At 40.9% G+C, this 14,142-nt stretch overlaps 1 protein-coding gene across 2 annotated transcripts in view; it reads right to left on the reverse strand.

Annotated features, from left to right (window-relative positions):
- CALCR (calcitonin receptor) overlaps nucleotides 1-14,142 on the reverse strand; it is a 159,185-nt gene that overhangs the window by 31,287 nt on the left and 113,756 nt on the right. For both annotated transcript variants that reach the window (XM_059843305.1, XM_059843309.1), the window contains exons 6-7: nucleotides 13,448-13,539; nucleotides 8,726-8,852 (exon numbers count right to left, since the gene is read on the reverse strand). In XM_059843305.1, the coding sequence (XP_059699288.1) occupies nucleotides 8,726-8,852; nucleotides 13,448-13,539 (219 nt within the window). The remainder of the gene's footprint in view (nucleotides 1-8,725; nucleotides 8,853-13,447; nucleotides 13,540-14,142) is intronic.

Here is a 14,142-nt window from a genome sequence, read left to right on the forward strand (position 1 = left end):
GAACACTATTCTATGAAAGTATTCTTAAATTCCAAGTATCCATATGTTACACAAATAAGCAATAAAAGTTTTTCCCAAATCAAGACTGTGCTAAGTATTGTAGCTGTAAATCACTGGCTATCAGAACATCACACCATTATACAATGTATCTGCAATGAGTCATCCATTAAACTGTGTTCCAGTCAGAAACCTGGCATGCTGGGGTTTGGAAGAAGATTAACGTTTTAATATACTTTTTAACCATTACAGAATGAAATGTACACAGTTCTCAGAGGGCTCCCAGGTTCTGTATTACAAGACAGCAAAATATGAAATTAAACAACAGGGGATATTCTTAACAGCATGTGTGTCCATGTCTTTGCTATAGCAAAGCAGCCAGCCCAGATTTACACATTCTGGACAGGAATTAATAAGGCTACATCTCCACACACCTGAATCCTGGCTGCTGTAGCAGTAGCTCTCCCTGGACTGCAGCTTTGAGCTCTGCAGGGCCAGAGGGGTTCTCACAGCACATCTGACCCTGTCTCAGTGTGCAGTGGCCACTGGCTCCTCACCTGCAGGATGGCAAGTGTGATGCAGGGTGTGAGGCAAAGCAAATCAGCCTCACCATTCCCAAGGGATTTTATCAGCTTGGTTTCTGAGTGGTGTTGCCAGAGAGAGGCAGTTTTTCAGGGAGCCATTGTAGATATGAGCCTGATGGATGGAGGAGAGCAGATAGGCCAGCAAAGAGGGAGAGAAAACAAAGGCAGGGCTGGGAAAAAACATGGCACAAGACAGTGCAACCTGCTGTTCATTTGGACAGGATCTGCTGCCACCTTCTCCCAGTGGAGGGAGACAATCCCTGCCAGAAAGGGTTAAGAGCTCCTGCTATTCCAGGCACCTGTCCTCTACCATGGCATTTGAGCAAGAGCCATCAGGCAGAGGAGGACAGGACAAGGCAGAGTGGTCAAAGGCATAGCTGATCCAGGCATAGCTGAGTTCTGGGCATTGAGCCCTGAGCAAGGGTAGTTTAAGTTTGCTTGGAGTATATCCAACAGTCAAGCACACCTACCTTATGTTTGAGGTGTAAGATCTAGATCTACAAAACATTTTCTGGGGACTAGGTACACTTTGATGACATGGAAATATCCACTCAAGATTCAGTTAAATGCTCCAGGAGTTTTCTAATGATACAACTGGGATTTGTGATACTAAATATAGACACCAAATTTGTCTCTCCTGTAATCAAAAGATAATGTTAGAGATGATGGAGATTACAGTAAAAATTACCTTATCCTAAAGGATATATCTAAAATAAGCCAGATGTTTAGTACCCTGGATGTAACTCTGTCTATCTTAAGCATGGGTTGTCTAGGTCAGCTGTACATGTCCGCAAAACAGGTGTCCAAATGTAAGAAGTGTCTGACCTTAAATGTTTTTGAGTGTTTTCATTCTCTAGATGTACACAGATGCTGCTCCAGTGTCTTTCCTGGGGTGACCTGCTGCTAGGTAGAGCTGCCAACCTTTCAAAGGATGTTGGGCCAAGGGGATACCAGAAAATTGCAAAGTCCATCAAGTGGGTGTATGAAAGCATAAGCCACTCAGAGGTGAGATGGTGAGAAAGGAGTTCAATTATCCAAACAACTGACCTATTGTTGGCCAGTAGTTCATTCTGCCAACTAAATTTAAAGGTCATGTGCATAACTAACCCAAGCCTCTTGATGTTTTACTCCTACTGGAAGTCATTACTGTTTCTTCTTCCACACACTTTTTCCACGTGTTTGGCTGACATCTGTAAAGGCACTTTGATGTTCTTTCTTTTTTTTTAAATTTTTTATTGTCTGATTCAGGCTACTTCTGTTTGGTCTTAGATACCTTCAAGAAACACAGGGTTGCAGGGGCATGGCTGAAAATGGGCAATACTGCTGGTCTGCACAGCAGTCATTGAAGGCCATATCTGACTTCATGGTACAGATGTGCAGGATGATGTGGTCCCAGGAAAGGAATGAACATTCTGCATTTAATTCACCTGAGCTGTTTTAACCACGTGCTTTAGAGTGAGGTAAATTGTCTCAGATTGAGACACAGCTGCCTCTGAAGGAAGCACTGCCATTTAATCCGACAAATACCAGCAAGGAAAATAGCTGTGGCAGCATGGTATCAGGGAGAGTATTGTTCTTTGGAAACATTATGGTACTGTCCTTCTGAAGAGAATTCTTTTTTGAAGAATCCAATGTTTTGAAGGATTTTTGAAAAATATCTTTGGGCAATTCATACTCAAATTTCTCACATTTCAGTTAGACCCTTTTAAAGGCATACTGGAAGGAAAATTTGGAGACACACCTTGAATGTTTCTAGATATAATTGCTTTATATTCACAGAGAAATATCAACACCTGAGCTGCTTAAATGTTCTATGAATGTGAGAGGCCATGTGTAAAACAGAAGTTCATTAGGGTGTGCCACGTCCATGCAGTGTAACACAGAATCAATCAAAAGGCAACTGTTAGCATCTGCACTTGTTGATCTGACATTTAAGGAGTGACTACTTGACATTTTCTATGCCTAGGGACTAATGGCATATTATTATCTATTTAACTTTCAGTCTCTCAGACACATTGGAGACAGTGCAATTGACAGAAATTTACGGTTGCCCAGGTACTATCCCAAATTTTTACATCATCTTCACTTTGTCATCTCTCCTATCTCTTAGGAAGACCAAAAGGAAAAATGAAAAAAGCCTCAGAAAGGCATCTAAGTCAAACATAATTCCATGTTGTGGAAGACTAATACAAATTTGGAGACTGCTACAGCTCAGATGGTAAAGTAAGCACACCTCTTTTGAGCAGCAGTTCTGGAGACAAGTCATGAATTTCAGCAAATCCAGCAGTTCTGAAGACAAGTCATGAATTTCAGAAAATCTGGAATGAATTCACTCATTTTGCACATAGCAAAAGTGTGTGCTTTGCAGTGTGTGCTTTGCTTCAACAGCCTCATGGCTACAAATGGCCACTGTGGCCAAAGGAAAAAAAAAGACAGCAAGAACTGGGATGCTGAGATTCTACTGATTTTGGGAACTATGCTGGGAGTGCTCACTTCTCACTGCCACAATGGCAGAGCCTCAGGGTCCAGAGATGCTGCAGATGCATAATGACCAGGCAGAGTGACAGGTTGAATCTGACTTTTCACAGTTATTTACATCTGAAGTTTGGACCTGTACTGGGTATTTGAGCGCAGGTCTACCTCACCTGAGCAGAAAAGATGCGGACAGGAAACCTGGGAATGAGCTCTGGCATTTGATGCCTTCAGCTTCTGGGCAAAAATATGTTTTGTGTGAAAAGGCTTTTTCTGGAAACACATTTCTGGAGGAAATGGCACTCAGGCTCCTAAATAAGAGGCCATACACTGGATCTGATAGAGTCTGAGTTATTTTGACATGAAAATCTTTGGATTGGCTGCATGAAAGTTATCATCTCTTCTTGTGTTTGTGGGTGATAGAGTAGGAATTCCCTACATTCACAGATAGATAGAGTAGGAATTTCCTTTCCCTGTCACCTCTGTGATCACCCCTCTGCAGACACATGAACGTTGGAACTGGGCTTGCTTGCATATCATGGGCTCAGCCACAACAACTGTGAACCTCAGCAATGTGATGTGGTGCTTTGTTCAGTTCAGAAATTCTTCTTAGTGGGGACAACTTCTCTCTAACTTTCAACATTAGTGCCAAATCTTCCTGTTCTTACTCTCATTCTATTGATTTCACAATTGGCCAGGCTCTCTGTCACCTCTTGGTGGCTAAAATGGCTGCTGAGGATAAGTAAATCTAATGGAAGCAGGATGGAGGAATAGATGTACTAAGATAAAAGACCTCAGAGATGCTTTGACAGTGACAGAAAGTTGTGGAAATAGTCACATGAAAAAAAGAATCAAATTATTTAACAAGAATGGCACCTCCCGAAGCCCTACCCCAAATACAATGCATGAAACAACTCAGAAGATTGAAGCACCCCCTTCCTTTGTGGATCTCCACCTTTACTGTTTCCAGGGAGGTCTGCTCCATGAGGGGGACTGCTGGAACAACTAAGGAAAATAAGTCACATGGAGCAGCAGGTTTGCCATTTGTCCTCACTGGTATAATTTATGAGCACCACACTTGATAAAAAGATGTTTTAAACCTCCCATGCTCTGCCAGGCTAGATCAGTAGGAAATGAAAGCAAGAAGAAATGAGAAGATAACATTTGTATGGTAAAAAAATACCCTAATTGACACTTTTCCTGAAATGCTGAAATCTCCTTTGCTTTCTTGTCTAACATTGCCTCTCTGTTCCTTTGGGAACAGGGAAATACCAGTACTGGAATCCCATAAATCACAGTAACTATTCTTTTACACTTGTCATCTGTCCACACTGCTCAGTATTTTATTTCTACAGATTTACTGTAATTGTGGTAGGGAGAAAAACCTAGCATGATTGGAAAGTTGTGGTTTTCACTCTAATTTGTTAATGGAGAATTATTTATAGTGTTCTAGTGTCCACTAGAAATTTTAGTATTGCTACTACCTTGGCCTTGCTTTAAAACTTTAATGTTAGTGGGCACCAGCCTTGGTGCTCTCTTGGTTTAACTAACAGTGCTGAAAGCAGTAAGATGCCTGGAAGATCTTAGTGCTTACAAGGCTTGCTTGTTCCAGGAGATCGGTTCTGGGCAGTACAGATAACCAAGTGCCTCTTGTCATCCCACCTCATGCCCACAGTGTCAGCAAGCTTAGTGAAATGCTTGCAAAGGGAAAGGGACTATGTTCTCCTGCTGGAGACATAGAGTGCAAGTTGCACCATCAGCTAGGGTGGTAAACTAGCTCAAGATCTTTAAACTGTATCCACATCTACACATGGAGGGAAAAACAGCCTCCATCCTCTCACCCCTCATGTTCAAGGGCTGAGTTACTTACAGATGCTACTAGGAGGAAATGAAATCCTGTTGTGTGTAAATAAACAGAATTTAATGCTTTGAGTTCTTGCATACCAGCTCTGCTACTGAGCCCGTATAAGAGGATGTACAGATAGTTTATACATCAAGGCCTAAAGAAGTTTTGTAACAACAAGACTTGACAGTGGGATTGGAGTGTGCCTGAATGGTTGCTGTGGCCTGACTCTCTGACATAGCCTGGCCAAGCATGACACCTCACACAGGGCTCCTAGGAACTATTAGTGGAGCACTGGCCCTTGCTATGGCCTCTATAAAACTGCAATAGAAATACAAACTTTCCCACTATACAATGGCAGAAGCAAGGGTGAAACTACCAATAAAAGGTGAAGAGGCTACAGAGGAACCAGCAGAAAGAAGAGAACAGATATTTCTACTAGAACGCAAAATAGAAAAAAAAATATGGTAAGATCTCTAAAAGCCTTTGTGGAAGAGGTTCTAATTACTGAGATAAATTACTAATTTGTGACCAAACTCAGCCCCACCTAAAAGCATATTTATATGATGCTCATGGAGCTGATGACTTGCTCAGTTTCTCATTGGCAGAGCTGCCCCTTCAGGCATTAGCTGTAGATTCCTTTGACCCCCATCAGTGTGAGTATTAAAATGACTACTCTTGTGGAATACAGAAAATAAAAATTACAAATCTAATGTGTAAGAGTGTATTGAGAAATTTGGCAGCAAGAATTTTATTTCTATTTAAGGGGTTTTATTGGAGAACATAATGTGCTGTCCACAGATCACCCTTCTAGTGCGGGTCAGTCTCATTTAGGAAGGTGATAGATGGTATCTCTTCCTATAAGTGTGGTTCCAGTAATAGCATAATTAATGCAGTGCCTAGTTCAGATACAACAGTCAAAATTTTCAGAATATGTAAATAAGTGTTCGTACACGTGTCCTGTTTATTTTTGTTTAAATATCTTTGAAACTTATCCATTGCTTCTTCGTTTCTTGTGTGGCCACCTGGACTCAGATCCTTTTTTTCCATGGTTTCAGATCCAGATCAATCCGACAGAAAGAGAAACAGAGAGAGAGAAAATTGTATAACCAGAAAACATGAAGTAAATAAGCATGTTAAGGTTATTATAAAAGTGTTTTGACTTACCATTTTACATGAGCAGAATGACCACCAAAGGATTTAACTCCTAGCAGCAATGTGAGTGAGTATGTGGTACAGACTGTCCTCAAGAAAATGATGCTTTGGATTGTCTCACATCATTTCTCCCTGGGTCACAGGGAGAATGGGACTGTCTTGGAGTTAGGAAGGAATTTCCTCTCTTGCTCCTCCTGACTTTTCTCCTTGTTATTTAAGAGATTTTCTTTTCTTCTTTCAAAACTATATGGATTTGTTGATATCCTCATAAATTATGAATCACTGAAAATATTTTCCCATGGCATATAAAAGCTGTTGTGAAACTTTAGGTAGGAAAAAAAGTAGGAACTATTGGGGTGGAAACACATTTATTATTTTGCAGAATAAATACCAGCAACTTCATCTCAGTATATGGCTGTTATCTGAGTGGTATCCACGATTGCTTGAAATTCAGTCTACACATTTCAGTATTTCTATACATACAAAGGGTGAGAGCCATACATACGTGAACCTGTGAAGCTCCAAAGATGTGCATGTAGAAAGTGGGTAAGTGCAGCAAACTAGAGGAAGTCAGAAGCAGTAATCTTCAAATGGACTTATTAAAGCAGAGGGTGCAGTAATAGTGGAAAAAACCCAAGCTCTAGAGCTTTCATTTGCTCTGATAATAGGCACCAGCATAAAAATATTATTAAGGGAATTTGTTGTAAATTTTTTAGCATTTTAAATATAAATCATCTAAGTCTTCATATATTCTATATAGAGATTTTCTGTAATTTCATCATATGTTAAAAATGTGCTCCTGTCTGTTAGTTTTCTTTACCCAATCACAAACCTAAAATTTTATTATGTTACTAAGGTAACAGAATACATTTTCTAGTAAGGCTGGGAGACTTTGAACATATTAGCAGGTCACCTCACCTCCTTTTCATTCTTTTTTTTGGTTTTTTTGGGAGAGAAATCTAGAATGTGAGGCAAGGTCAAGTAGTGACTGTACCCTCATCCTGTACTCAATGGTGGAGCAAAAATGAGAGACCCCAGGTCCTGTGGCCCCAAATTTTGTACCTTGTTTGTAGACAGCCTTTCACTCCTGGGTCAAAGACATGCAAATGTGGTTTGGAAGAAGAAACTGCAAAGCAATGGCTTTGCTCACCAAAACATCTACTTAGTTAATACCATCAGCCAGTTTATTTAACAGGACACTGCTTGGGTCATTTCCATGACTATGTTGAGCATTTAGGCTCCTCTTCGTATTCTGAGCAGAGATCTGAGTGTGGTACATGAACCTTTGCACCGCTTTGGGGCTCCGTGGCCTCCAAAGCCAATCAGTGGTGTCACATTGATACTGTCTGTGCCAGAGTAACGGAGACTGGGGATATCATCATGTGCTGCTCAGTGGGCTGGAACCCCTTCTGGGGCTATGTGGCTCTGTGGGAGCCTCTGAGAGTTTTGTCATTGACTTCACTGGTGTTGAGATTTCACTTCCTGTAAAGATCAGGCCAAAAGACACCAGATAGTGTCTTTTGTTAGACAAATAGTTTTGTTAGGTAATCTTTTTTTTAATGAAATCTTAAAAACACAAGACTCCTTCCCATGCCCTTGACTTTTAGTTTAAACCGTTTCAGATAATTTATTGTGCTGTCAGAAAGTATCATTCTTAACCCTGAGGTAATGATTTTACTTCAGTTTAGGTGCCTGATATCATCTGCCAGCTTTTTATCTTCAAATATCAAGTGTACTTTCATTGCACCTCTTGCACAGGCTATCTATGCACATGATGAGAAACAAAATGTGTGACTTTAAAATTATTCTTCTCCTCTTCTATTTTTTAATCTCCAGATGGTTTCTGAGACTGGTGATGTTTTCTTTAGGCTATATATTTTCTGCTTTAATTAACTTAATCAGCACACATTTGAGAGACACACATGTGATCGGATAATATCACTTGCTAATATGTAATTCCTTTCATGAAATTAGAGGCAGATAAATGGTTGAATTATAATGGAATGATCTTAATTAGACTACAAGCTGATTAGTGTTAAAATGAAACTTACCACGTTTGCATTAATTTCACATAGGCTGGGGCTGCTGTAAGGACTGAGCACAATGTAATTGCTGGGTTAGGGAGCAAGATCAGAGCTGGATGACTGAATCTGCCATATATACTTATCAGCTGAGGGGCTGGCCCAATTTTTATCACTACCTAAGAGCAGTGAAGGCAGGTAACTAATGCTTTGAATTACTGCATCTCAAGATAAAAAAATGCACCAAATAGACCTTTTTGTGTGTTGTATTGTAATAAACCATCTCTCTTTCCATCCTGTCCCTTCCCGGAGTGTGGTTTGTGAAGAAGGACAAGCAGTCACCAAAGGCATCTATCACCTCAGGGGCTTCTCTGGGAATCATCAGGTAGTTATTGCTGGGAGCTGTGGAGGTCTGGCACATACCTGTATGGGTGGGCTGGCTGGAGCAAGTCTGGGGCTTGTACAAGATTCAAAGATTTTTATTGCTTGGTGAAGGATCTGAGCAAGTTTGAGTGAAATTCTCAGAATCTGCACTCACTGTGTGTGTTTTCCCAAATGGCCACCATTAGCTGAGGAATGGGAATTCTAGGTTTTGGCATGGCCATAGTGATTTTACTTGGTGTTAGGATGGAGAGGAGTCATGCAGTACTTACAGGGTCCCTTTTTACAAGGCCTGGGTTAGGGACGACAGCAATGAGGTGGGCAATTGTAAACATGGAGTTCAGCACATAGGAAAAGAACAAATTCTTATGCAGTGTTATCCTTTGACAGCTGAGGCTCCTGAAAAATATGTAACACATGTCGTAAATTAGTATTTTTCCTCTGATGTCACTTTAACAAGCTCTTTCTGGCAACGTTCTCTCACGAATGTCTTTTGGCAAGGCATAATTGGAAAATACATGCCTTGCATTGCAGCCATAACCTCTGAAAAATTTTTGGGTTTGTTTTTACACCTGTTTAGCACCACATGCTTTTTAGACCATGTTCTAAAGACCTATCCAACTACATTCTTAGCTCCTGATGCCTTTCTTTAATTCATGGTAATTGAGATATTTAGTGGTAAAGCAGAACCCTGAGAATTTTCGGATGCGGATGATGCAAGGAATGAGTATCAGGAATACTGCTTTATAAGTAACTGTTCCCTGGAGACTCAATTTCTCAAATACTCAGATGAAAATTATTTTTTACTTCAAGAATTAGTAGTGAGGCAGGATGGGAATTTGGGCAGGAATCTCCTTTAATTACAGGGGGATTTGAGTTGGTATCCTGCATATTTCTAACTTCAGCTGAGATCCCAAACCAGAGGAGGTTGTTTTCCTGCTGAGAAGGAGAAGAAATCTCTTGAAATCACTGGTTTTAGGGGAGGTAGGATTGATGCTATTGTGGGTAACAGAGTTTGGCAAGATAAGTTTTAAGAATTCTTATGAAACAAAATCATGACTGCAGTTTCAGACCTGAACAATCTCCCATTTCTAATTCATACCCATATCCTCATGTCATCCCCAAGGCAGAGGAAAAGGCCCTTGCATCTCTCCCTGTCCCAGAGCATAGCACCAGGCTGACAGAGGGTGATGGCAGAAAGGCAGTCATGGAGTTGTTAGATAATGCTGTGCTGTCCAGTGATCACTGAGAGCAAGGAGGCAAAACTGATGGGTAAAGAACAGCTAAGAAGTACTGCTGTCTTGCTGGGGTAAGCTCAGGACTGGGAGTCTTTTGCAGTCTTTTGGAATGGAGCATGGGCAGTGACTTTCTTCTCCTCTGCATGTGGAGGCCAATGCAGAGTGCCCTGTCTTCAAAAAGAGAGAGCAAATCTAGCCAGCTGAACTCTCTTCTACTTATTTTGCTTGCTTGCTTGATTTGTTTCCCTTCTTTAGCCCCTTGGTCACCTGCCACTTATTCTTTGTTTTCCTTACACCTACTTTCCAAGTCATTGCATGGAGTTCTTCCTTTAGCTTGAGCTCATCTTTCTGGTTATGGTTATCAGCATCCAGCAATGCTCATCACTTCTTTTGACCTCCTTATTTATCAAGTCACCATCTTGAGTTCAGATATCTATAAGATGCAGATCCTGGTGGCTAGGAATGAGAGTATGTCTGTACCCTTGGCCCTGATTTTATAGCGCTCCTTTAGCATCAGCTATTGGCAAACACTGAGCTCCAGATACAGGGCTGGGTTAATGAACTTTCAGTTTGATTCACTGTAGGACATGGTATTGGAAAAAACAGACCATTCTTTGGAGCTATTTTGCAATACTATGTTCTTGTTCTTACTCCACCTGTATTTGTCCCCACCACAAACCTCACAAATCTAGTCTTGGTGTTCCTTTTCTGCTCCTAAACTCTGGAGATATTTATTCAGTCTTGAGTTTTCCCTCCTCCCCATACTACATCACAATACTTTGACTATGACACTTAACACCACTTTTTTGGGGACATTATGACATGCTTATCACTGTCTTTCTTTGGCAGCCCTGGGAACAGGAATGGGGTGACATCAGTTCTGTTCCCAAGAAATAAAAAATTTCCTTATTACTGGGAACAATCTCGTCAGCTCCTGGCCACAGAAATGCAAACCCCTGTCTCTCAAAGTGCCTTTCTGTGTTGTTTCTGGTATAGGGAGTCATTTGTGATAATCTCAGCCAGGCAGGTGTGTCTTAACTCCAATTCCTGTCCTTCCTAATTGCTCTGCTTGACTTTTGGCAGTTTTATTCATCTATTAAATTGGACTGTCCTTCAGTACATGCTGCCTTTGTGTGCTGCCCAGCCTTCTTTCCCTGCCTGCCTTCCTCTCTTAGTTTCACTTTCTCCTCCTTTTCCCTGAGTATTCCTCTTTTTCCTTGATTACAGCTCTCGTGTTAAAGATCCACTTGTAGCATTAGTGTTTATTTCCATACTCTCACTTTCTAATTTGACCTTCAGAGTTTGCCATCACAATGGCATCAACACCTGCCTGACTTAGTCCACCCCAAGAGGAAAAAGTGGAACCAAACCAAGCTTTTTGTGCCTCCAAGCCTCTATTCATTGTCTCTTTAGCGTGTCAGTCTCCTATGTTTTCTGTGTCTCCGCTGTGTTTCACATTGATTATGTGTCCTACATTTCCTTTTTCAGACAGGTTCTCTTGCCTACTCACAGTCACCCTTACTTTACTGTTCCTATCTCTACTTCCCTATCACAATTAGAATGTTTTCCTCATGGAACTGCTCTGTGAATCTGTCATTTTCCTCATGTATAAATACTGAGAATATTGACTTTCATGCCTAGACACTTATTTTCGTCTCTTCCCCCATTGTTTAGGTATCAAATTATTTTCATGCTTCGTACCATGTCCTCCCTTGCCCCTGGGGAAAATTCCCCAAAAATTTCACAAAATGTTCTTCCATCCATTACCCTTCAACTCCTTTTAAAAGCCTTGGCAGCAATTAGACTGCAGGTGCATTCATAACACACCATCTATTATTCTGACAAATATAGATTTGTTTTACTCCCCATCTGTCTTTGTACAAATGTCTTTGTTTTAATAATTCAATTGGAAGTGATTTGGAGGTAGGAGTACCTCTTTATTTTGTGTTTTATTAAATAATATAATGGGGTCTCACTCTGCAATTATAGAAATCTTGCAATAAGGTGATGACGCGTGAAGCTGTTAGACACTCTGCTTTATTAATACTTTCTCCTGTTATGAGTTAGCATTGCTTAGTGATGCTCATCACTACTGATTCATTATTCCCTTCTGAAAGTACTTCAAAATCTGTGATGCCAGATTATTATGAATCTTGATACCCAAAGGTGAATGGAAAATAAATCTCTGCCAGTGGAAACTTATATGTGGGAAACTGCAACCCCTGCAAGCTGCCTCTAAAGTCAGAGGCTATTATGCAGTCCTGAAATCATCTCTTGCTATCTGATGGACTGTCTGATTGACAGCTTCCCTTCGGCTGAAGGTCAAATAATCTATTGCTGTCATAGCCAGATGATAGAAAACAGTTGAAGGTTACATGAGCCCTGCTCCCACATAGCTTCATTCTCACTTTCCTAAGACTGTAGTTTGGTTTTCTCTTTGACTTCCCATTATGAAGCACTTTGGTTTGATTCCTTTCTCTCTCCTCCCTGTAACCTTTGTGTCATGGCTTAGTCATGGCAGGGGAAGGAGAAGCGGAGGAGGGAAGAGAGGAGGAGGTGTTTCGCTGTCTGGAAGGCTGCTGCAAAGACCAGTCTTTCAGTGCAGCCTGGGACCAGCCAAGATCATGCGTTGTTCATGACTCAGAGCTCAGAGTGAGTCAGACAGGCTGACCCTGCCTTGCTTGCTGCAAGGAGTCACCTTGCTTGTCCATTTAGCATAGCTAATTTCACCAGATCTTGTTTTTACGGTCCCAAAGAACTCAAACCAGGGTGTGGGATTCCAAATCAGATAAAACTGTGCTCTTTCCAGTTTTCTCAAAGCATTACTGTGGCTATGGTTTTGTGCTATTTATCAGCTTAGATGGGAAGGGAATTCATCAGTTCATTTAGCAGAGTTTCTAGCTATCTCTGTAGCTGATTAAGACGCTTTATCACAGGCACTCATCAAATTGCCTCTTTGGAAATTACCAGAACTCAGAGCCTGTATTTGGATCCACCCATTTGGATTTTATAATCTTACAGAATCTTATAATCTATGAAAAGTCCAATCATTTAATTTCTCTGTGTTTCCTAGTCTTATTCTTGGTGATGGTGATGTTGTGAACTTGATCTTTTACTACTCTTCCTGTTTGGCAGTTGAGGCAGAGGCATCTAGTTGGCAGTAGACAGGTTCACAAAAGAACAAGATTGAAATGCTCTAGTTAAGCTGCCATACTTAACTTAAAGCTGTGGTGCTTTAGGTGAATATCGGTCTCCTTTAAAATTCTGATACAGCAGCATTCTGTTTTTCTTTTAATGAGGATAACAGGCTGCACACTAGTGCCAGATTCACTCTTAGGGCTGAGTCCTGTAAGCCCTCAGGTCAGTAACTCAGTCCTTCAGCCTCAGATTCAGGAGCTTGGAGCTCCCACTCACTGCCCCATGCCCCAGTCACGGCACCTGACAAGCTGTGGACATGCTCTTAAGGAGCATAAGGCAAGAGGTAAATGAAAGGCCTTACTGCATCTCCAGTTGCACCATTTCCCCATGAGCTGCACTTTTCACACCAGTCCTGACAAACACAACAACATGGTCTTGGCTACACTCCACTGGGAGAGGTCCCATTGGTGAGAGGAGCCTGTGCTCAGATTTCTTTATCAGGATTATATAAAAAGACACTCATAAGAGCTGCTTCTCACTGCCATGACAACTTCCAAGATTTCCTTTGGCTGAGATGCCTCAGGGAAAGAAGAGAGAGTGTCTGTAAGAAACACTTACTTGAAATAGAAGAAAATTGCCAAGGAAATCAACAGGGATGTTATAGACAAAGCGTGGCCAACGATCGCCATATAATAAAGTATGAACGCCATCTGCAATTTAACAAAAAGAAAAGGCAAGCATGAACAATTTGCAGGCACTTTGTTTCTCATTAAGGAAGAATCTACAAAAACAACCTCCCATTTTTCATTTTTTTTCTTTCAAACATTCTTTTTATATAAATATATACATAATATCAATAATCTATTAAATAGCATGACTCATGATCTAAAGATAAGTGTTTCTTATATATGCTGATCTGTTCCTGATATATTGAAGTGACTGGTGAGATCCCTGCTCACACTGTGTCACTGACTTTCCCAAGCTCCTGGATACTGCAGCAGACATAATACATTTCGATTTTTAATGTGCCCATGACAAATTTTCACACATATGCCAAAACAAATAAAAAGTCGAATAAAAGAGGTTGCTGCGGGATTGGTAGAAAACTTTTATGGGTTCAAAACAGCTTAAACAACAGCAATCAAAAGCTTAATGGTCACTTTTGGAGATGAGTCAGTATTTAACTGCCCTCAGTATAAGGGCTGAGTTTTTGTTCAATGTATTCACCAATGAGCTGATCCAGAAAAACTTCTAAATTTCCAGGTGATGCTTCCAGATAATAGTGAGGCACTCACAAAGGGCTCATTTAACTG

Source organism: Haemorhous mexicanus, chromosome 1 (assembly GCF_027477595.1).
Source record: "Haemorhous mexicanus isolate bHaeMex1 chromosome 1, bHaeMex1.pri, whole genome shotgun sequence".
Lineage (NCBI taxonomy): Eukaryota > Metazoa > Chordata > Aves > Passeriformes > Fringillidae > Haemorhous > Haemorhous mexicanus.